Source organism: Opisthorchis viverrini (assembly GCF_000715545.1).
Source record: "Opisthorchis viverrini unplaced genomic scaffold opera_v5_138, whole genome shotgun sequence".
NCBI lineage: Eukaryota > Metazoa > Platyhelminthes > Trematoda > Opisthorchiida > Opisthorchiidae > Opisthorchis > Opisthorchis viverrini.
This window is the reverse complement of record NW_008751794.1, coordinates 621,444-644,322: the sequence shown is the minus strand read 5'-3', so window position 1 is coordinate 644,322 and position 22,879 is coordinate 621,444. Positions and strand designations below refer to the sequence as shown.

General features: G+C 39.9%; 1 protein-coding gene across 1 annotated transcript in view; it reads left to right on the top strand.

Moving 5' to 3' along the window:
- The window catches only part of T265_06578 (hypothetical protein), a gene marked incomplete at both ends in the record, with an annotated part of 38,101 nt that overhangs the window by 11,888 nt on the left and 3,334 nt on the right, over positions 1-22,879 (top strand). Inside the window, 2 exons of the mRNA XM_009171881.1 lie at positions 9,086-9,164; positions 21,826-22,029. Of these exons, the coding sequence (XP_009170145.1) occupies positions 9,086-9,164; positions 21,826-22,029 (283 nt within the window). The remainder of the gene's footprint in view (positions 1-9,085; positions 9,165-21,825; positions 22,030-22,879) is intronic.

Here is a 22,879-nt window from a genome sequence, read left to right as displayed (position 1 = left end):
ATAAATGCTATAACGTTTTCCTGGGTATTAGAGGACATCCGTTAGAGCTGAGTGGTCACGACTGACCCGCACAGAAATATGATAACTGTTACAAGATTCCTATCTCGTTCGGCATGTTCTAATTCAATAACAGTAATAAAGGGCAGCTGGATATTGAATCTCACATCTAGCAAAATTGGCTCATTTTTAAACTGAGGTTGGGATAAGCTGAGGATCGAGTCTACCTTATGAGCCTAAGGAAGAGTAAAAGCCATCATCGACTATCCAGGAGTTCGAGTAACCTCATGGAGAGAGCTGCGTTAAGGATTGCACTGCGAAATCTCGGAAATAATGTCAACTTGGACATGAAGCGACAGCTGTCCCGCACATTTACTTGAACAATGTCAGTAAAGATAGTATATGCTAACAGTCAGTTCAGTCTCAGTCAAATAACTTAATTAGCATGTGAGAAAAGGTCACAAGAAGGATGTTTTTAAAGCCAAGTCCGTGGTCGTTCGTGAGAATGCAATTTTGACCTGCATACCAGCACAGCCGACATTTATTTAGTTGTGAATACATGTCTCTTATGTAGCTACCTGCGTGGAGGTGTACAAATAAAGGCTGTTTAGTGTATTTCATCTTACCACATTGGGCCTCGAGTCTACTGACCCTAACCGAATTGCCAAGTGGTGGCTGTCAAATTATTTCCTCGATGAGTGTTTTCCGCCAATTACCACCTGTCGACACGGTTCTACCTGTTGCACCAACGTATGCTACCCATCGGAATGATAGGTTAGTGTTGCACATGACATTTCGAATCTCACGAGCGTCAGCGGTTAGTGATAAAAATAACAGAAAGGTCTACGCAAGCCACTATTTGCTTTTAAACCTGCGGAAGTATTTGCCAAACTTAAATTGATACCAGGCGTCTCACGCTGATGACAAATGCGGATGCTTGCGGCATTCAAGAAAGCGCAAACATCGTGATCGTGGACAGAAGAAGGCGATACTTTCCGGTGCGAGGTTATCGTGGGAAGCTTGATATAGCCATAAAATGATAGCTGATACATTTCGTCGGCCACCTCAATAGCAAGCGTTGAGCACGGGTATCGTAACCCAAAAATGTGTTCATTTTTTATAAGCAGATACGGGTAAGCAGCATAATTTCAATTTCAAGCACAACAAACGCCATTGGACAGTACGATCAACGTTTAACCAATGATTGCATTAAAATTTGACATCGGGATTTGTAAGAGATAAACTGCCCCCGATTTTGAAAGTAGAACACCAGCAGAAAGGAAGATTTCTGGATGGTCTTACACTTAAGAACTTCGATTCCGTTTGCGTCTGAACACGTGGTTCCAAATTTATTTGTTTGGTGCCGACATCAAAGCTGTTATCAAGATGTCCTCATTGAATTTAATATTCTTCGTCTGAAACCTCATGAAGGTTTGGTGTGTTATGAGCTCGCATGTTTTCACAAACTATGAGTCGGTATTCCTTCATCTTGCAGAGCCGAACAAACGACAGGGCGCTGCGCAATGCAAGCGTATGATATCTTCGTTCACTTGTTGTTTGGGTTAATTATTCTGAGTCGTGTCACAGCTTGCATTGGCCGAGTTTATTTTTACTGGTTCGCGCTGTGACACAGATCGCGGTCAGACAATTACCTGGGAGACCACTAAATTTCGAAGAATGAGCGGTATGGCCTCGAATGAATAGTAACAATTGTTTTTGCCATGCAGCGGCTAACATCCAATGTTATCTTTCAAGACTATATGGGCAATCAGTTGAGAAGGTCAATCAGTTCTGCGGGCGCCGGTCAACTTCTGAAACAAATGCTCTTCTCGGTTCACATTACACAGGTCAAAATTACATGCCGTCAATCCATCCAAAAGTAGTGCGTATCCTCGATCCTGAGGTATTATATGCAGCTCGAAATGAATACGATTGCACGATTACCGAATGTGCGCAGCTTGTAATATCTCCTTGGCAGTTGCTAACAAACTTCTCCATTTTGAGTCGTTTGGAGGAACGCAGTGCATCTAAAACTAGCAATCAAACGTCGCTAGTGCAACCGCAATAATGTAGTCAGCAGGTGAACGGTCCTGGTGATATTAAAATCCGGTTCACCTGATTTTCAACTGCATTCCGTCTTGAAACACATCTCTGAGCGTCGATTGCTTACGCGTAAGAGAATTAGCTTTTTCAGGATTTTACACAGAACGTTCGTTTGATTTCTAGATTATTATACTGGATTTGTGAGAAAAGTCATCACGTTTTACCTACTCAGTCGGTTTCAAAGATGAAAATTTACAGCAAGTTCATTTCGAAAATCAAAGCAAGGCGTTGCTCACATTCAACTGCGATTCTGGATTTACGGAATGACATTATTCTTATATTGCTTCATAATTACTCCTAGAGATTTAAGCTTCTACGTTGTACGTTATATCGTGTTTGCATGGCATCCCATTTGGTAAATGATAATTTTATCTAATGATAAGAACACGTACTAACACGCGTAACTTAACAAGTCACTGATTCCGCGGTATTCTTCAAGTCTATTCGTGGAACATTATCATCGAATATATGCGCAACCAAACTTTTGATTCAGCATTGATTTACCCTATACCTACTGACGAACAACTGAATGCTTGTTGGCTGTATCGCGAATCTGGCTTGTTAGAGGTCACTGCTGATAGCTTTAGCCTTAAATCGCTCGGCTTACTGTCACGAAAACAACGTTGCTTGGTTCAAAGCGAAAAACTCACGAAATAATCCTTACTGTGTTTTTGAACCAATTTATTCGTGTTAGGGGTTTCCTGGTTACCATCCACTTATATCAGGGAAAATTGACAACAGTGTGGCGTCTGGAATTCTTAGTTGGATTCTACTATACACACACCTAGACATAATTTCTGGGTGAGAAGGGCGTATGCGCTAAATCAATTAAATGCATCACACACTATTCGCAAGCTAATCCTCAGCTACACATAATACAGTGATTAGGCGGTTTCCATTCTCCTACACCCTGTTGTTCTCAGTGATGGAAAATTTATTTTGATCATAGTGAGACATAGGATATACATGACTAACACGCATTCTTTGAGGTTGAGCCAACCCGATATAATGTTACACTAACGTCCTATGATTTGTTTACGCCGGATGAAACTAAATGATGCCTCTCATTTTCTATAGCTTCTTGGAGGAGGAATACCTAGAAGGAATTAGGAAGGCTTGGTTTTCCGAAGAAGGACCCCTATTTAGGTGGCCTTCAGTAAACCAGTGGCCAGTATTGAACTTTTAGCATTTCTTGAGTTAAGAGTGCTTATTTAGAGAGGGAATATTTCTGAGGTATTTAGACTGAACCCCTCAGTAGGTGACAGCTCTTAGACGAAACTGTGTTGCAGGGCATCTGGGATGTCCTGATAGGTCGACGTCATCGACGTCATCACCACAACACGGAATGGGAGCAAGAACTCTGTGAGTACCGCTGAAAGGAAAAAATGACTGTCGTAAGAATCTTATTCAATAAGTTTGAGCTGTTGTTACGTAAAGTGACAATAAAACACAGATGAAAGAAAGCAGGTTGGCGGGTGAATCGTTACATTTAGAAAGAAATATGCCTTGAAATCGCACTCCATTGGCTGATATACTTCGAGTGTATTTCATTCAATCAACACAAATTGACCAGACATAACGGGTAACATCATCACATCACTTGCCCACAACGACAACAGAAACAATAAAGTTGTGAACAAATGAAAATTGTCTTCCACTTTATCTCCCTCTCTTTATCTCTGTTTTTTGCAGTTTCATTGAAATTTCACTGAATACTGCGGTGTGTATGACGGCTGGGACACGGTTTTGGAGGAATTTTGAATGTGAATCATTGCTGCTGCTAGACTAGCTAGGTTTTGTAGGTTCCACGCGACTTCTTAGTAAAAACAATTCCCCTGATTTTATTATTCTGTTCTATTTCTGTGAGTGGCCTGCTAGAGAGGATCTCCATTGAAAACTCATGGTTTTTTTTCCCTTTTCTACTCACACGTCATCACGGGTAGTTTGGAGGCACGACAGGCCATGAGGTGTTTAGCATGCATGTGAATCCCCGTTTTATTGGAATGTCTCAGTGTTGTAGATTTTTGGTTCCAAGCACATTGTTGAGATTTCTAAAGTAATTATGCGCACCTGTAAAACGTTTGACTAAACACTGACCTATCTTTCTGTATAGCTGACGTCCAGGCTTGTTCATGGAATACTCGTGGGCGGAAGGTTACATTATAAGGATAGATGCATTTTCGCAGACATTCTTGAAAGACCTGTAGTCACTGTCGTATGAAGCCTTGGTGACAGGCAGAAGAGTCCCACCTATGAGTTGTTTTGAGCGAACGACGTCGAAATCGGTTATCAAAATGTCGACACATCTTTTACACGTTTGCGTCAACAGCTTTGATACGTCGTCACTGGTCAAATGTTTACAACCTACTAACCAACACGCTGGTGTGATCACGTGTCAGGGTGCACAAAAATGAGGTTGCTAATGCGCAAGACTATTCCTTGCTATCACTCGCTGCTTTGCATGAATTATGGAACAGTAATCATTCGGCGTGCGTCCTCTATCGACCATAGTATGGCGACTCCTCCTAAAGCAGTATGTATGTTGGACTCAAACAGACAAATGCATAGCTGTAAACAGCCACGTATCATCGTATGGAGTTACTTGGCATAGGAAATTCTGCGCAATATACTGACAAAGTGGCTGTTGATAGGCATACAATTTTTACCTGAACATTTTGAAATAGTGCTGCCCTCAATAATTCTATCGGGAATTAGATTAGTTTGACTGCTCAAAGACATAAGTTAGGGGCGCAAACGTAAGCATAGAAAAACACGAATATTAGGTGGCCTCCATTACTTTGCCGACCGCCACCTTGTTCGCAACTCAGCTTTAATAACAGAATCAAATTTCCCTGAAAAATTGAACAGCCTTTTATTATCTGTCGATTGGGATACAAATGCCCGAATGCCATAAGCATGGGTTAGAATCGAGAAACCTACGCAACGAACCAATTGACCAAACGATCATGCCAAGTCTTTACTTGAACGGCATCAACTCACTGTCCGTACATAGGCTTTCACACCATAATTGGTTTCTTTCCTTCTCTGGAGGTGTATACGTAAAAATGAATAATTAATTGTTATGTGCTTTATATGGTTAGCGTAAACTATCCTTGTTCTATATTTTGGAGTTTTAACAAGATTGGTATTGATGGAGATATGCGGAAGAATATATTAATGTTTCTCAACACGGTGCTGAGTATGCTGCTGAAAATAAAACGAAAATACAGAAGTTGGAAGAGGGTGGGGATTTGCTGGCATAAACCAGAAAGCTCGAAAAGTAAAACGTGGACCGGCTTACTAATAACTCAATTACGATAACTTAACTGATATCTGCTCATTTTGCGTCTCTATATCGATCTAATGTCAGCCAGTTAGTGCATGCACAACGCCTCACTGATTGCTTCAAAATAAACTTCCACAATCAAGCTAGTAAATTGCGTTAAAATTCTGCTCCGAAGAAGAAGCATTGGGGATAAAATCTGTCTGAGTAAGGTCTTCCCACAGAATTTCGGTATAGGAGGGGGATGAACAATTTTTCTCTGGGGCATTTATTCTAAATAATGAATGCTTCCTGTATATACACAAGGTTCTCCAGCTGGGGTAAGCAGAATAAATGAGAGCAATAACGTTCGCGTACACAGCGCCTGTGAAGCAACATGGCGTGTGCACTTCGACTCTCGATGTTTCACGCAGAGCAATGCCGTGCAGTATTTCAATGACTATGTTGAAGAGGAAAGGTGACAGAGGTCAGCCTAGTCTTACATCCTTACATCACCGAAGGTGATGATCTCAGGCATTGCTAATCCGGTGTTCCCAACTGATCCAATCAATGCTTTGGGGACACCGATGCTCGTTCATACATCCTCGGCGCGAGGCGGCGGTCTCTGATCCATAAACCTAAAGTGATCGACTGCCGACCAAGAACGAAGAAATTACCCCACACACATATCAATGGTTGCCGAATTCTGGAAGGCACCGTTGACTTTTTCCTTGGGTAATACGTTTCGCTTGTGACGGATGGCGAGCAGTATAAATTACACAAACGCGTTTTTTATTGATGAAATATGTTTAGCCAAGATGTAATTTGATAGGTGTACAAATACATACAACGTTGAGGACTTTTGAGCAGTTTTGTCTATTCCTGGCATTCTTGTGACCAGTGCTCCTGTTCAACTAGTACAAGAGTTCACACTCTGGAAACTAATGTTGTTACCTAAGTCAAAAGTATATTTGTGACTCACCCTCATGTATTTCCAGTTGTCGAAAAACATTTGTGCGCGAAAAACAACTTATGACACACTGCCTCTTGTAGTCATTTGAAACGATTTTGAAACATGGACTGACGTTTTAAAATAATACTGTCATAGAAATTAAAAATGGATTGCTCGACACTAAGGCAAATGATATTGCTTAGAGAATTGGAAGTGAGTCCCAAATTTATTCGTTCGATGCAGAGTTGAACGTATTATTGTGTTAATTTTACTCGGACTTGTAAGCAATTAGACTTTGGCCTCCTGAACGTGATAGAAGACTCAACAATAGGCACAGCCTTGATGTCGTTACAATTCGGAGCTTCTCGCCAAGGGTGCAACGTTTCCTTCAAAAAAATCCAAACAGTGATTGTGGGAAGGTTCACACCGTATAGTGTTGTCGTTTTGTCGATGTCCACTTACTTATATTTATTAGGTTTTTGCCTTGTAAAGTAGCTATCCCCAAGTCTCATATATTGCAAAAGCCGCAGTAAACACTTAAACAGCCCTACTAACTAACCGCAGGAATCTCTTGTTCGCGTACCTGAGATGGCGCCTCACATGTTTCACAACATGCAGTCACATGAGTCGTGGTACGACAGCGTCCTGCGCTTTTTGGCTCAACGTAATGGGAGTACTATATTGAACGACAGAATCGTGTGCATGACGTAAAGCCCTGTGTCATTTGCATTCTTCAGAAATGTGGTTGAGCAACACATGTGCTATATCTTAGCCATACACCACTATTGGACCATGTTTAGAGTGGTAAATTTACTCATTTTTGTCAGAAGAATGAAGGGATATCTCAAGAAAGTTAGGAGGAAATTTCGCGCAATTAGAAAACAAGGTAAAAATTAAATTATCCACGAAATCCGATCACGATGGCACAATTAGCAACATAATTAGTCGAGCATTATTTGCACCGTTGGTGGTAGCCGTATATTGTTGAGCCCCTGGCCGCCGCATATTAGTGTCGGTTGTAGATCGCTTGTCCCTTGGTCAGGCGCTGAGGTTTGCTTGCAGACATTCTGACGTCAAACTTAAAGGCATCATAAGTGTGGCATCGGCTGAGTGAAACTGTGTTGACATCTTCACTTCACAATTTATTTTATACCCTAATACGTTCTGAAGCATTTTGTGCAATACACTCTAAGCAATTGGTTTGGTGGCAGGGTAATTTAATTTGAAACCAAGTGTTTTGTGCTAGCGATTTAAATACTAAATCATTCTGTAATTTTTCAATGGTTCGTGGAACCTATAACAAACCGGGCGTCTTTATCACACTCTCGTGGATCTGTTTTTCTCTTCACTCAGTTTTTTTGCGTTGTTCTTAGTTTGGTTGATTGTTCTACCCACCAAATGAAGCGTTCATGTCGAATACCTTCATCCTTTCCACAGTACATATTCTATTCATTAATATTCTCCCTGCGATCTCGGAGACATTCAACCCACCCATCTCGCTTCTGATATGAAGAGCATGATTTCAGCCCTACGTCCAATCGGTTGTGTTGTCGATTTTTGGTCAACCAACCGATGATCACCTCTTATCGAGGGATCTGCTCTCCTCAATCCGCTAAGGCTGTTATTGGACTGGGACATCCTCAGGCCACTTTTATGCGCGGCACATGGCTCTGAATGTACATTTTTGTCATTTAACCTCACACAAGACCCAGTATGACGGACGCTTTGTGCCTGGTGTGTGAGTCTTGATTGTGCTAGCGCTTATCGCGCCTTGAAGAGCATTCACAATTGTTTGTTTTTTGGTTGTTGGTCTTTAAACGTGTGTTGGTCGAATGGGACGTTTCTCTCTTTTCTCCCATATTCTCCTATTACCCTTTCGCATTCGTCGCTCTTACTTTTTATGTCACTTTTTGTGTCTGTGATCATGCTCTTCAACAATGAATGATAATTGTGAAAGATGTTTAATTACAACCAGCCTTAAGTTACGGACCAGCAGTTCTATCATACCTTGCGCATGGGTGTCCGTAATAAAGGCACCGTCTGGCATATGAGCGCTACAAAAATTAGAGTGATTTCGCCCCAGCCGGTGAAGTGCACCATCTGCAGTGACTTTTTAGCCACACCAACACCCTTGTATATTTTTCTGTTCGACGCTGTAAAATTTCGAGGTTCGGTGCTTGGTGTTACTTAGGTTAGGAAAACTTATGTCCAACGCCTATAAAAATAGGGTGACGCACATATCCTCCAACGATCAAGCGCACATCTTTCAACCTTGCAGCGTTGATTAGGAATTTTTTGGCCTTTAAAGAAAATTGAATGAAAATGAGCCTCTGTGCATTCACTAATCGTGCAGCAGGCATTGTTGCTCAGTTACGATTTATGCGTACATCACCGTTGTTAAAATGCGAGTTGTTGGTGCTAAGGTGACGACCGTGTGTCATACGCGAGATATTATGCCACTGGTCGCAGGAAGAAGCATGATAGCACAAACACAGAAAATTATTGTTGAAGAGATCTGTAATTCTATTTGAGTTTTATTCAACTTACACATGTGATCCAAAATCTACTGGCGTCATTCACCCCAAAAAACGCAGTTGCGCCTGTGCATATAAATATTCTACGCTCCGGTATTTCGTCATTGAAATGTTCGCGACTTAGGCTTGGCATCATGCACATGTTAATCACTAGTGCATTATTATTTTACATTTTTCAAGGTGAGGATGGAACACAGCGATAGGTACAAATTCAGCAAATGCTCTAAGTTGTTACAGATGTGAAGAATGTCCGGAAAATCCTGCGGAAAATTCTACAAATATATATATTCTTGATAACTGCGATGCCCAATGTATGGTAAGTGACTTCAGTTAATCTGTCATTGTCAAATGGAACTCATAAGTCCTGAGTTCTTGGGGCACATTTCAAGGCAGGTAAAATGACATCGTTACAAGAGACTGATCTGTCGGTATAATCCTCTTAAATTTGTTATCACCGATGATGCGAGTTATTCTATCTGTCCTTTTTAACGGAAGGCAGTGAAATAATCCTTACTGGGTCTTTGAGCCAATTTATTCATGTTGAGAAATATCCTGGTTACCATGCATTTATATCATGGAACTTTGACAGCCTTGTGGCGTCTGGAATTCTTAGTTGGATTCTACTATATACATACTTAAACATAATCTCTAAATGAGGAGGGCGTATGCACCAAATCAATTGATTGCATCACACACTATTCGCAAGGTAATCGTCAGCTACCCATAATACAGTGATTATTCGGTTTCCGTTCTCCTACAACCTGTTGTTCTCAGTGATGAAAAATTCGTTTTGACCATAGTGAGGAATATACTGTCGAATTTCCATAAGCGGATTACGCTGGTATTTAACGCGTCTGTATGGCTGGGCGTTCGTATGCTATTACTTTGTCAGGCGATCGTGTTAGTATAGTTAGAGACATTCGGGAGATTCATGACAACACTTTATATATATTTATCTGCCCTTATGTAACCTTTTGGACACATTGTATGCGCCCGAGTCTAAGCGAACCATGGGAGTTTATAAGTCACCCATTTTAAACAAGGACGAATGATGAAGTCACTTCGTGCAACAAAAACTTTGGTTGCTTCTGAACAGTCAGCAGCAACCAGGTTTTCGTGACATGCTAATTCAGATGACGAATGTTCCTTCGTTGAGCACACACTAGGCAGAATAAAAATCTAAACATGCCGATAAAAAAATAAGCGTTCCCTCCCGATATGGTTAAGATTTATTCGAGCATATTTGACAAGAGAAATATCATTGTATTTCGCTTTAGAAGTGAGTTATAATACTTGCTTATTTATAGCCACTGAAATATTTGGAGTCAGAGGGTGTAAATAATTGTGCGCACCATGACTGATATTCATAAGTAGAGCTGTAAAAGAGTAGTTTTGGGCAGGCAAACAAGAGATGATACAGACAACCTCTGGAATTTACGTCAACATTTAACAGCATTGTGGCGTAAGGATCATTTTCAATTTTGAAAATTTAACACTGACTGTTTGAAAAATTGAAATTGAGTTGTTATTCACGAACTAGTGAATAAGACATTCTCTCGATTTATCATTCAGGTGTAAATTTACGCCGTTTAATTCCTGGACTTAAGACCAACAAAGTGAGCTATCAGAACAATGCGACGAAATACAGAAAGAAATTGTCAGGACAGGAGTCTACAACAGATAAATATACATGCAGCCATTTAATGTCAAGAAACAGCATGCAAAAACAGTGAATATGACAAGGACTGTCGAAATCACTCATTCACAGGCTAACACAAATAATAAATATTTTATCACCCAAATACTCTACCCGTACCGATAACTGCTGTAAAAAAACTTAGTTACCTAAGCTCAGCACTTTGAGGCGTTCCAACCATTTTTCCGCAAACACTTCTGCGCCACACGGGTGAAATATGGAAATGAATCTGCCACTATCGCATGACACGCGTAATGGCAGAAGGTAGCAGAACTATTGAAGCTTTGTGGTACAAAATGTTTGATGTAATAAATAAATTAAGTCACGGAATCCAATCTGATGTTCTAGAAAGAGCAGCAAAGAGAACGTTTCACGATCAAAGCGCATGCCATCCAGTTGGCCGTAGGAAAACCAGTGAAATTTCGGTACAGTTAAATACCATAGCATTGAATCGTGAAGAATAAAAGAAATGAAAATAAAGCCAGAATATCTATTTTGCGAACGATTAATTAAGTGTCAGATCAACGACAGATACGAAAGTTCTTTTAAGTGAGTTCTGTGGTTTGTTAGCAAGAAATGGGAAATGCTGCAACGAAATGGGTCAAAATGAATGTTTATTTGGGACTGAAAGACTGCCGTCTAGTTATCTTAGTTTTACATATTAAACTTCTGGCCGTCAAGACGACAGATTCAACCTGTCAGCCAGTTGCACCAGTTTTACTCTGGTATCCGGGTGAATAATCGAGGAACTGCATCTGAAATATATTACCAGAATACCGAACAAAATTCAAGTATGTCACATTCAGAAAAGCCTGAGTTTATCCACCCACTCAAAAATGTTTCTTCATTTATAAATTGCCCTTACGATTGTTTTATGTAAAATGCAACTTTTCAGAATGGTGTCTCTGACATGAGGTCTTCCCCATATGGAACACCAATAAATCGGCTTCATTTATTTTATCCCATTTGCAACTGGAGTCCGTTATTTTAGATATGTCGTAGATTCGGGATAAAAATCGTAGCACAAAAAGCTGCAAATATTGTAAACATTTCACGGGCCCTGTATGTACTGAACTGCTGTTGGTCCAGTGCTCTACAGAAACTTTAAGAAAATGCAGAAATTTCAGTAAGTATAACTTCATTAGGTATATCAACGTTTTTATTATCCGTAGTATTCAGATATCCTGACGGTTAATTTCGCCAAGCAGGAGGAACCATATTTAAATTCAGCAGGAAAACTGAAATGTTTTTCCTATAATCCGGTTTATAATCGTGGGGTCAGAATATCGCCCTCCACGGTTTCAGCATTTATGATAGACCTTGAAATTCCTTATTCGACAAATTTCTTCAGTGAGCTTTAAATATGTTTTTCACGCTGAATTCATCATCAAAAATAGGTTGAATGGGCACTTTATGCAGAACCGATACTCAGAAGGGCGGGAAAAAACAACATGGGTGATAAAAGCTTCAGTGCATTACATGCAAAGTATCTTGCATTAGTGTGTGTCATATTTAACTTTTTATACTAAAAATCACCTGCGGTCCAAATACACGAGGCACCCAAAACGATCAACGCTGCTGACTTGCAGCAGCCAATCTTGTAAGCCATAGGCGATGTTATAATTTAACTGCACTAATGCGACCCTAGAATGGGCTTATGTGCGTTCCATGTCGGTCCATACTACGCCAAACCCAGGTCTAGAATGTAAGCATGATATGTGCATCCCGTTACGCCAGGTATATTTTTAAAAGCATTTGTCTACTTGCACATACCACATGATTCACAACAGAAAATGGAAACTAGACTTTACAATTTGGTACAGAAGAATTAGACCGATGCTTTCCATAGACTCTACGATGCGCGCCAGAATTTATGTGATTGTCAGGGTGCATCTACCCCTGCAACATCCTGCACGGGGGTGTCCTGCCCATTAACTTCGTTGTCGATATCTCTTTATATACACAACACTTATGCACAGTTTAGATTTTCTATCTTAGTTGGAGGGATTTCACATGGGGTTCATTTGAATCTCAGCTAAATATATTGTCTGTTATATTATACTGATTCACAAGTTTGACCTCATGTTTCATTCAAAACGATGTTCAAGATGCTGCACTATATATTGATAGAAGCAAACAAATCAATTTTGATGAAATCTCCTGAGCAGTCAACAACCTAGTGTAACCTGCATGCGCCCCATCGTTTTTGAATGGGAGCCTTCGGAAAATTGCCCTTCAGGGGGTACAGTTACGACATATGTTTGGGGAAATCTCGCGCATTATGCGTACAACCGGAGCCATGATACTGCCAAACCATTCGTGAGCTTCCAAAGCAATCATATGAAAGTATTCTGGCTTGTCAAGACGATTGTTTGCCGCTATTTTTCAAATATAGAAGCACCATTGGAAAGACAGCGGTACATAAAACCAAACAGATTACATATCCCGACCGCAGGTGGGAGAGGTTTGCTTTACTCCACTCAAAACTTCCCAGAGCTAAACAAATTGGTGGATGCTGGCTTTCATTGTGCACAAGGTCAATGATTTTCTTTACAGTTGGCGTTGCGTCCCACGCCTTGGTTCTAACTCACACTCCCAAAGTACGGTTACACGGCCACACGAGTAAATTAATAACTTTCGGACAGTGGATTTTGGCCTACCAATTTGTGGTGAAAGTTTGGCGACGATGTTATACAAGAAGATATTTTTCTAGAGAGACCGTATTGTATCAGTTTCCCCGGTATCATTTTGATAGACACTTTGTGCTTGGTTGCATAAACTATTCACTAACCTGTTTCCCGCCTGGCACTGTTGAGACATCGCCAACACGGAGAAACACCATAAAGTAGAAAAACTCAATTTTGTGAGCGTAATTTAAGTTGCTCTTCGCGAAACATAGACATTTACTTCCACACTTCTATTGACTGCTAATATATTTACTGTACATGGCGCAATGAAATAAAATGTGATTTATAATCTTATGTTAAACATGCCAGATGTTAATGATTTTTAATTTGAAATTCGCAATGTTACACGTCCAGAGTGAAATTTAGTGAATGTTTTTTTGGCACTCATAACTTGTCGGTTCATATACAGCTCCGGAATGTAAAGTGGGGTGTAAATCAATCAGCCGTATGACTTTCATAAGGGGAAAATGTGAGTGTAGATGGATAGTATATCTCTTCAAAAATTGATGGTTTCGCTCTCCAAATGACGCCGGATCCAAAATCTAGACTCAACGCACAGATGCATAGCTGAAGAGTATTTTCTACATTATTATTTCGTAAGGTGCCGGATAAATGAAAAATATTACAGCATTAAAAACGCGGGGTCGCTTGTGATGAGAAAGATTTGCATTTAATTATGGCCGAAATATTTTCGGCCCCAGAATTTTTCATCACTAGATCACAATGCGAGCAGACTCAAGTGTTGTGAACTTTGATTAAACGCGTCTATTTTTTATTATACGTGTAGCCGTGCACTAAAAAAAGTTTCCCTCAAAACACAACTGTTGAGATGACCTACGTCGGATTGTCGAATGTTTTTGGCTAACATAAGAATATAACTTCTCAACATTTGATTTGTGGTATCCCTAGAAGTTTTTTCATTCGTTGGTAGGTAGTACCCGCTGAAAACTTTAGGGAGTGTGTTTTGGGCGAATATACGTGTGTAGTTGTTGTGCGATTCACAAAAATAAACCTATGTGGGTTTTGTAACTTTAGTATGAGGTCACCAACGTCAACAAAATCCATTGGAGAGCATGAGCAGCATATCATCTGGAGTTTCGCTAAATGCCCTGGAGAGAACATTCCCATTGCTTTTTTGAGAGGAATGAACCATGACGAGACTGCTGGTTATTGTCACCATATATATTACTGCGCTTAAATTTTCTACCACCTAATTAGATGACATGATAAGTGAGTGGCGACATCGGAGCGCTTGCAACACAAAACTGTTGCTCTACTTCGGCACATTAAAGTCACAAAAAGACAAGAAATACATCGTGACTTATGACGTTTTGCTGTCACTGCCTACTCGCGATCTGCCTTCAGTACAAAGTTAATGGGTGCATGAACAGCACCAAGCGTGACATAAACAAAGCAAACTGAAAAGTCAAGTTCTACCAATCTGTTTGAGTGATTTTGTCGGCGACCACTTTGGTCATATTACAATATAGGTTGGGTTATTAAAGCTGGTAATCATATTTTTGATACGGCTTAACCCAATATTCAAAGTGCATTCATATTCATAGTGCATTCCAAAAATTGTTGAGATTTACGTAAATTAAATCAGTTTCTCAAATGGTTGGTTAAATAGTTTATTCATATCCACGTAAGTGGCAGGAAAAGGGCTTGCGGTGTTGAGAAAGTGGAGCTTGCCGGAGGGCCAATCGGTGCACTGCTTATGAAGTTGACTTTTTGGCATGTCACCATTAGAATACACGGGAGTGTGCAGTGAAACGAATTAAGTTTACCTGTTTGTCGTTATCCGACATGTAAAATGGAGGGCGCGGCAAAAACAAGGGATACTATGAGCAAAGCCATCGGAAGCAGAATTTAATCTGCATACCTGACTAGCATTCCAATCAGCGCAAGCGATTCTAAAAACGTTTAAGTTCTTAACGCTCACAATCTCATATAAGCCGACCCAATTTGGTGACAATTTGTATTCTACTTCGTGCTCTTTGGTCAACGCTTAGATTTCATTCGCTTACTAAATCACACAGATCCTATTCCCTCCAAAAAATGTCATGCACCGCCTGATGCAGACAGCCGTATTTCAGCAGTATCTGACTGGAAATGTTTCAGGTGTATGGAATTTTTTAAAGTGTCAAAACGTCCAGGGCTTTACTTAAACTAAATTCCCGGATGTTTCAGATACAAGGTATTTTTGCCGGCAGCTAAGGGCCACTTAAGTACTCAACCTTCACAACTTGTTCAGCTGTTGCAAGTGTATCCACAAGTGTCCATGCATTACGATCTAAGCACAGTCTGAAATCTATTCAGATTACTAAGTAAGCTTTGCACAAATAATAACAGGATTGCCTGCGTCAGCTGAATTGAATAAGTTTAAAAAATGATAGTGAACATGTGGATTTACAACACAAAACCAATGTAGTGCAAAATCAGATTACACCGGGTCAGCTTAGACTAATACGTTTTGCAAAGCACGCCATTGACCTCTAGAAGGCATTTAACATAGAAAGCATTCTTCGGATATATACTACCGAATCGCACGTTTCAGACTTTACTTAGAATTATAATTTGAAAACTGCTAGAGATTTGCAACCAATATTAGGTACCTGAACAACCTGCTATGTTTTGTCGTCATATATTTGCATCTCCACACTCCCGGAATTCCTTCCGGTTCCAAAATACACTGTTCTTTCACATTCTCTAAGCGCACCCCGAGAAGTGAAATTTCAACCTTTTCCAAACAAAACATGCAAATAATCGTTCGGTAAGTTTTTGGTGATGACGCTGAATACACAGTTTAGTTGCAACCCAAGAGCTTCAGAACTTTCAACTCGTGAGACGCGGAGCAGAACAATTACGCCAAAGCAATGTTCTGTGTAGGCATTTTAAATGAGTAAACTAGACGGGTATGATTAGCTGAGATCTTGATGGAGATGTGAAGGTAGTGGTGGATCCAGAAATTCTGAAAGATGTCAGCTTGCTGCGCGGAACAGAAGATTATGTCCTTTAACTGCCGAAATGTTTGGAGTATACAGTTATTCTGTTGCGAAAATTCCAAATCCCGTCACTGTTTTAGTTCTTAGGTATGCGGAATTTTGCTCAACCAGAGCTGATGAAGTCTTTGAAGAATTTACTTACCACAATTTCCTAGGTTTGAATGAGTTATCACTGTTTACGTAGCGAAGTAGGAAACTATCGCCGGTCTTTTATTCGTTGAGTGGAAACTGATTGGTAAAGTAAATATCAGGTGACACCAAATTTGATTTTTGCTATACTTGGTCGAATAAAGCTTTTACTGTTCACACATTTTCAGGTTATGTATATAATTGTATGATTTGTTTTTTCTTCGGTTACCGAATTTTACTTGTCAGGCGAAAAACAAAATGTTAAGTTTATCACCCAAAACTAACTAGCATTCATTAGTTACCGGTTGAGAGCCACCTATGAATAAGAATCACCCTGATTATGATGAATCCAAAACGCCGGATCACATGTTTCCTTGACAAAAATTCATCAGTAAAATCATATTTGATGATGATTTTCACTAGTTGCATCATTTCTCCAAAATTAAGCGACTGTCCAGCTATTTTAATTAGGTGTTCTGACAAATCAAGCGGATTATTGAGAAGTTAAACTGGATAGTCATCCATTCATCGGATATTATTTCGATACCCCAATACTCCCAAAAACTTTATCAAGATGGAGCATCGGATAAAGTAATACGCACTTGCGCGATAGTACCCACAAAACACAATAATACTATAGATGTAACGCGCTCGTTTGGCTGATACTCACACAATGTGCAGTGTATGTCACCAGATAAGGGACAATGCGTGTGCGTGATATGTAAAACATTTGGATAATGCTGTCAGGGATACCCCTAGCTCGAGAAAGACGTCCGTTGTGTTTTAATATTAAGTATTATACCACGCTTCTCGCGTAATGTAGAATGACAAAATATCACAGAGTTTAACGTGGAAGGAGGCCTACATCCATAATTCAAGGAACACGAATTACCGTCACAGTCCATCCGCTTTATCGGAAGATATTTATTTAGCTATCATTGAGTTGGCTGAAATCCTTAAAGTGTCACAAACATGAGAAAAATGATCAGCAGCAGTTGTCTGCTCCAATTTAGTTGCCCGACATTGCTTTAATTTTGTAAAACGCAAAATGAAAAAATGCTTGACAGTAAACTAAAATCCCGCAGACAGACTCAAGACATTGATCATTCAAACCGCAACATAGCATAGCAGTACTCAGCATACAAACGAACAGTCATACTCGATGGGCCTCACAAAGATTTTTTCCCGTTGCCTTTCTTCTAAGGTATTCGCCGGTTGCTTTGTATAAGCAATATTTTGAAGAAATTTTATCATGGTTGCCTTTTGCAAACAGGTAATAATTTAAATAACCCCAAGGCATAAGTGGAGGAGGAATTAACTTTTTTCTGCATCTCCGGCTCTTCCGCCTTGACATTAGACATTTTGTTGCCTCTTGTAGATCAAGAGATTCCATCGGTGATCGTGCTCACAGAAAGATCAACGAGAAGCCGTGTTTAAAGGCGCGGATCAATCAAGAGCATATTTAGTTCCGGTTGGAATCATGGCAACAGGTTACAAGTGCAAACCTTTTTTGAGCAAGTATGAAATTGCAAGTGTGTTCAAAATGCGGGCGTCGCCTCAAATTATATCAGTATTAATTGGATTTCTTCCAGGTTAACCCTGCTACATTAACTGAGTTCCAATATTTTACCACGGTTTATGTTCTCAAAAATATTTTCACTACTGTATTCATTTTGGAGTTTTGGTGTTGCTTTCCCGAACCGCATTTAGCCAGTACATTATTTTTCATCTTGGACTATTTTTTAAACTTACACATGACCATGTGTGTAGTCAGCCAACGAGTATGTTTGTATTGTTTTTTGTTCCGATGAATTATGATTTTTTTTCAGATATTCACTGCACAAACGTTGGTATAATAATATGTATTATAACTTTGATGCTGCTTCATAAAAAATTCCATTTAAAAAGCCCAAAGTAATCGTTAGTATTGTGGATGTGTGCGCCAAGGATGCTGGGTGATGCAGCTGTCGGGTCATTTCTGTTTTAACCGTTAGTCAGACTGAAAAGATCATTTTGAATAATGCGGTGATAACCAAAATCTTCTCACACCAATAAAATATCACTAAATTTGTGAGAAATGTACAACCCTTTGACGAAATTTGAAACCACCGAACCCCCATGGTGCACAGAACCAACCAGTATATAGCATTTTACTAGCACAGATGGGGTTTTTCCCTGACTACTTAATCAACTTCAAGAGACACATTCATACAGGTACGCAAAACTGGGGCGTCATGAAAGTAAATCAAATACATATTTTAATTTTAAAAGTTCAATGTCGTACTATTAAAGACACAACAATTGGTTGGGACTAAACGGAAGAAAACATTTCATATTATACACAAATTCAGACAGTACAGTTTCAGAAATATTGATCCAGCTGTGTTAAGGTGGGGAACGCTTGCCTAAATAACAGCCTAAATAATCTATAGAAAAACGTCCGACAAGAAACCAGGTAATAACGATTTGCTTTTCTGGGATCTCATCATAAGGTAGACACGCATGTGATGGTAAAGTCAAGAAAATGTTGGAATTAACAGAATTGCGAGCTGGCTTTAGTACTGGTGCTCTCACAGACACTTGAGGTTGATCCGTTCTACAAGTTTCACAACTGAATGGGTTGCCAAGTTGCGTAAATATCTGTGGAATCAAAATTTCTATATGGAAAAGGCACCCAGGTAACTCCATCAAAGCAATATATTTGCAGAAATTTTCTCTTGCTGGCGACTTATAAGGCGATCAGTTGATACATTAGAAAAACAAAAGATATATTTCACCGTTATAAATAATTTGCTATTGGGAATTAATCTTTTAGAGGACTGTTGCAGATTCCATAGGATACAAGTTTTAGTACACCCAGTCGCAACAACCAAATATACCCTTTCTTGATGCTTGGTCAAGACGACCAGTCCCACAAGGATAAAGGACAGCACAACTCAGGTAAAGGGTCACCTACTGGTTCATCCTCCCAGAATACGACAGGATTGCAGAAATCTAGGGTCAGTAAAATCAAATAACTTATCGTAGAGACATGTATCTCAGCTATTCATTATGAAGTAGAAACCTTAAAATCTACGAAATTTTAGGAGGATATCACTCAGAACATTCTGCTGGAAAATCTGAGTGCAACCTTACTAAATAACACCTTCTGCAAGAGGCAATTCACCGCAGATTTGATTGAGTATCTAGCTCAGGACGTCGTGTTCAGCAAGGTTTATAAAAATATCGCAAAAACTCAGCTATACATAATTATCCTCAATTTGTTACAATTTGTTACACTGTGTTACACTGGAGATTGATGTTTTAAGAGATATCTGAATTGCATCTCGTTCTACTACCCTTGGTGCTACATCTTGAGTAATGCTATTTTTCCGCTCGTTTTAATTATGTTTATTCAAACGTCACGAGAAGGCGAGTTAGAAAGCTTTCATCAACAATATGCGCTTCTTCACTGTAGCTGATGCAATCCAATGTTATGAGTGTATGGTGTGCCCATCGATATTAAAAAATAACACAAAATGTGTTTCAGTCGCAAGCTCGTGCAAAGTGTGCCCAGTAAGTTCTTCTGCAAACTTACTTCACTGTCAATTTTCCGGTGAACATATTTTTCCAATGTTGAGGTTTTTCACTGAATTATTCTTTATTCCATTAGTTGTGTATATATGTATACACACAAGGATACACTACCTTAGTGAGTAGATGAATAATACCCTAGTACCGTACACCTTCACAGACAAAGGGAGCTTTTCCGGTTCCCACTCTGGTAAATGACAGTGTTTGAAAAAATACGCTTGTTAATTACGTGACGTAATTATTTGTTTCCCTATTCCTCAGACTAGTTCATCACCCTTCCGTGACTGCTTAAGTTTCAAGACTGAACCGTTCTATTTTATACAAAGCCGACTCTACCACAACCATTTCTATAGACGATTTGTTTACATTTATCCATGGACTTGTTGAAATTTTGTTCCACTTTGAACTGAACAATTTTCCCGCTTAATTTGTCCGATAGCACGCTGCCCTTCGTGTGCCATCCTGTGTTGCTAACTGCCCAAGGTTCAATCTAGCCGTAAGCCTTTCTTTAACTCTCCTCATGATTTACTGTTAATTTCCTGCAGAAACACGGTCTACCTATCTGTACTGTCTGCCCAAGTCCAATTCAATATATTATTCACTGCCCAGTTGCGACTACTGAACAAAAGCAGGGGAAGTTCTTAGAATTCGGTTTCGCCGCAATTACTACTGACTGTCCGTAGGTGAATTAGACTACACGTTACCTGTCAGATAGGACACCTAGATCGTGCGTTTAGGCTAAGTAACCTATTCCTTGCTTTGAGATCAAGGCCTTAGCACAGGATCGTACAACGCTCATTTAGACATCAACTGGGGTGCATTTGTCGGGATCTGTCGAATTTGGGTTCATGCAAAATATAAGGTTGGCGAACAGTCGGGGGCATGGTGAGCCAAATGAGGTGCGAACCAGTTGGTGAACCTTCGAGAAACTTCCAAAAAATTTTTAAACAGCTTCCTTATAAGGATTCTTTGAACCTTGACAAAATGAGCGCTTTATTCAAAGTGCATTACCCAAACAACTGTAGATGGGTGCGCAGTTCAGTCGTAGAAATTTCCTGGTAAACATTACCCATAAGTCTATCTCACGAACCAGCTTCAATAGAAGAATCCACAGCCAACTACTCTTTTAACAATTCGCTGGTCTCCTCACAAAATCTCAAGAAGTGTGACAAAAAAAGTAAGATACGGATGACTTGCTTTTGGAGATGTGTCGGACTCTTGGCAAAATCTATTTGCTTATTCAAAGCGTTCGATGATTCGTCGGGTGCTATGGGCGAAGATGGCATTTCACGGGGGAAATCCAAATGTCTGCTTCCATAAAAACAACAATGACTTTCCGTTTTCATATCTAGAGGAAGATCTATTTTAAAATCCAACTTAAATATTTGTCCTGATTTTCAAACCAGTGAGATCCCACTGTGTTTGATAGCCCACGTAAATATGTATGGTCATGAATACTACAACCTGTGACATTCGGCAAACATTATTTTTTCACTTAAAACCGTGTAATTGTCGAAGGCTCACACCCTTGGGTGGGTAAAACCCCATCTAAAGCCCAAAACTCCCAGGATGCGCTAGAAGCCCTTTACCGATTTGACAGCTTTTAAGTACATCTTAGTTTTTTTCCTTAGATGGATCTCAAAAACCCGACAAATTTTCGACTGAAAAGTATCCAGTTTTGTCTCGCTAGTACTTACACATTAGCAGTGACAAAGCATTCAACAGTGTACTGAGTCTTGGTTCACTGAGCCTGGAATAGCCAAATGTCTGAAGATGAAACTTTTGTTGCCAAAGTGCGAACAGTTATTTTCCTGCGCACGCGCAATGGTGCTCATGATTTTAACAGGTTTACCCCACCTAAAACATTAACTTGTTTATTCTATAAAGCTGTTGCTCGTATACCACACACTTAATCCGAGTGTTCTTGAGTCTCGACCAAAAGATTGTCGGGCCAGATGTTGGACATTGGATTTTCATCTGACAGGGTTGGAAAACAGTCTAGTTAACGTTCGTTACAAGCAAACGTCAACGGAACAAAGAATGGCTCGAAGCTTTCAATTCGTTTACGGATTAGTGATAAAAAAATTCCAGGTGAGTGCTGACGAGACAGCCAAAACCGTTTTGAAGAAACGGTGGATATTATGCTCCCGAAAATAGATGCCTGGAAAGTTCGGATTTTCAATATTGCACCGCCTAAAATAGACCATTGGATGCTGCACACAGTTCAAGTGGCACCACGCCCGTTTCCACAGGTGAACATGTGTTTTGTTCTCCGGAAACTGATACTCCAAGCCAATTCATTAGAAGTAGATGTTAGGTCAACCAAAAATTAGCAGTAGAAAAACCTCACCATATAGTCTGAAGGATATTCATAACCAGGTGCTGCTAACATTGTACACACAATTCATGTTCTCCTAGCAATACATCTCGTTCAGCAATAACGAATGGTGACGTGACCGAATGAAGATAACAATTTCAGAGTTGCCTGGAATAGGTAATGCAAGTGATGCAGTTGGTTGAATAGTGCACACTGATTTGCTCACTTTACGGAGTAGGTAGGCCGTTTTTAAGGCAGCCGCTGATGACCTCAGAAGTTTCCGGAGAATATTGATATCTGGCGGACAAAGCTCCGTGGCACGGCGGACACGTTAGCATGACTCCTCTTACTTGCACAAACAGGCAAATGTATAGTTTTTTTTCAAATTGAACCGAATTTAGCTTGGTCATCCGCGTGTAGTTTCAGTTTTTTTGTGTCAGACAAACATTATTGAGCAAGCGTCATGGCCGTACAAATGGCAAAGCCTAGTTTGTGCACGATATACTTCACTCTGTACCTCCGGTCATGAATAATAGTAATCCGATGACAAGCGTTCTTTTGATTACAAAGCACCAGAATGTGAATGTAATCCAAATGTGTCAAAAATAGCCAAACGTTTTTGGT